This window comes from Nematolebias whitei, chromosome 12, assembly GCF_014905685.2.
Source record: "Nematolebias whitei isolate Nwh7 chromosome 12, NemWhi1, whole genome shotgun sequence".
Classification (NCBI taxonomy): domain Eukaryota; kingdom Metazoa; phylum Chordata; class Actinopteri; order Cyprinodontiformes; family Rivulidae; genus Nematolebias; species Nematolebias whitei.
In genome coordinates, this window is record NC_056509.1 from 47509703 (window position 1) to 47511288 (window position 1586).

General features: G+C 38.3%; 1 protein-coding gene across 1 annotated transcript in view; it reads right to left on the reverse strand.

The window, feature by feature from the left end:
* The window catches only part of allc (allantoicase), a 9031-nt gene extending 8508 nt beyond the window's left edge, over nt 1–523 (reverse strand). Inside the window, exon 1 of the mRNA XM_037686021.1 lies at nt 363–523. Coding sequence (XP_037541949.1) covers nt 363–452 — 90 coding nt within the window. The 5' untranslated portion in view covers nt 453–523. The remainder of the gene's footprint in view (nt 1–362) is intronic.
* Nucleotides 524–1586: the final 1063 nt, after the last annotated feature.

Here is a 1586-nt window from a genome sequence, read left to right on the forward strand (position 1 = left end):
GACCTGAAGAGACAAGATGGACCAGATAGACCAAGACCATGGAGACACAAAGGATTGATTTTCTGAGGGAGGATGTTTAGAAGCTGTGATGAACTGAACCGATAGATTCAAACTGTGATTGTTCTTCTTTAAAACAAGATGAGCTTTAATGTTTCCATGATCAATGTCAGTTCAACATTAACGGTCAACTTCATGAAGATAAAGCATAAAACTAGAAAGATAAATTTAAACATTATGTTGATAAATTGAGTAAGATGCAAAGAACAGTTCACGTGGAGAATACAAGAAACATAAATAAATAAATCTTCTTCTGGCCCACGGCCAGCAGGTTAGATGTTATCTAAGAGGTCTTCAGGACTCACCTTCCCTCCGACCTTCTCACAGCCCAGATCATTGAACTGCAGGAAGTTCGGCTCCGCTGCAGCCTGAGCCATCGTGCTCCTCTGGGACATGCTCAGATCTTCCTGCAGTTTCTCAGACGAGAACCGAAAGCTGCTCGTTTGAAGGAAAAGCTTCACGTCATATCTGCAGGCCAAAGTTCAGCTGGTTGTTCAAACACACCTGCAGCTAAAACTAAAACTGCAGCCACGCCAACGATTCAGCAGCTCAAACTCCTGCGGGAGGTCGGATTTATGTAAGGCCGATTTTATTCCATAACGATGTGAATAAAAACACGTTCGATTAGTTTTACACAAAATAAATAATGTGTTTGTGTGAACGCTGAGTCAACGTGAACACTCGTCCTCATTTTGTTCTTCCACGTGTCTTTACTTCTGCAGACATTGACATATTTTAGCCATTCATAAAACAAAACATTCGGCTCATTCTGGAGATAGGATATTTAGTTTTATACTTTTCAAAAGATTTAAATTTATTTACAAATATTGTCCCATGAAACACACCGAGATCTCCAGTTCCTCCAAAATCATTGTTTTCCTTCAGCTGCTGGATCTGTTTTTGTTTACTTAAGCTACTTTTATTTTTACTACTTTTAGCTAGCTTTTTGCTATTTAGCTACATTCTGCTTTCAGTTAGGCTTTAGTTAAGTATAGCTGTAAGCTATTCTATTCCTGATTTTTATTCTAATCTTTTCACTTTTAGATAACCTTTTGCTAGACGTAGCTTTTAGCTGTTGCTTTACTACTTTTAGTTTCTACGAATCATTCTGCTATTTTTAGCATTTGGCTAACCTTTTACTATATTTAGTTAGAAAATTTTTCTACGGTGAGGTTTTAGCTATTGTTCTGCTACTTTTGTCTTTTAGCTGGCCTTTCACTACCTTTAGCCAGCCTTTTTTGCTCCATGTAGCTTTTAGCTAATGTTGTGCTACTTTTAGCTTTAAGTCTGTATTCTAATAGTTCCAAATTTTAGCTAACCTGTTTTGCCAAGTTCTTTCAACAGAACAGCTTCAGACTGATCTAACCAGGTTGAGTCCGGTCCTGTGGACGGAGTCTTCTTGTTGAAACGTGTCATCTTTTATCCACAAGACTGACTAAGTATTTTAGAATTACAACTCCAGGATATACAGTAGTCCTTCCTTGAAGAACACACACACACACACACACACACACACACACACACACACA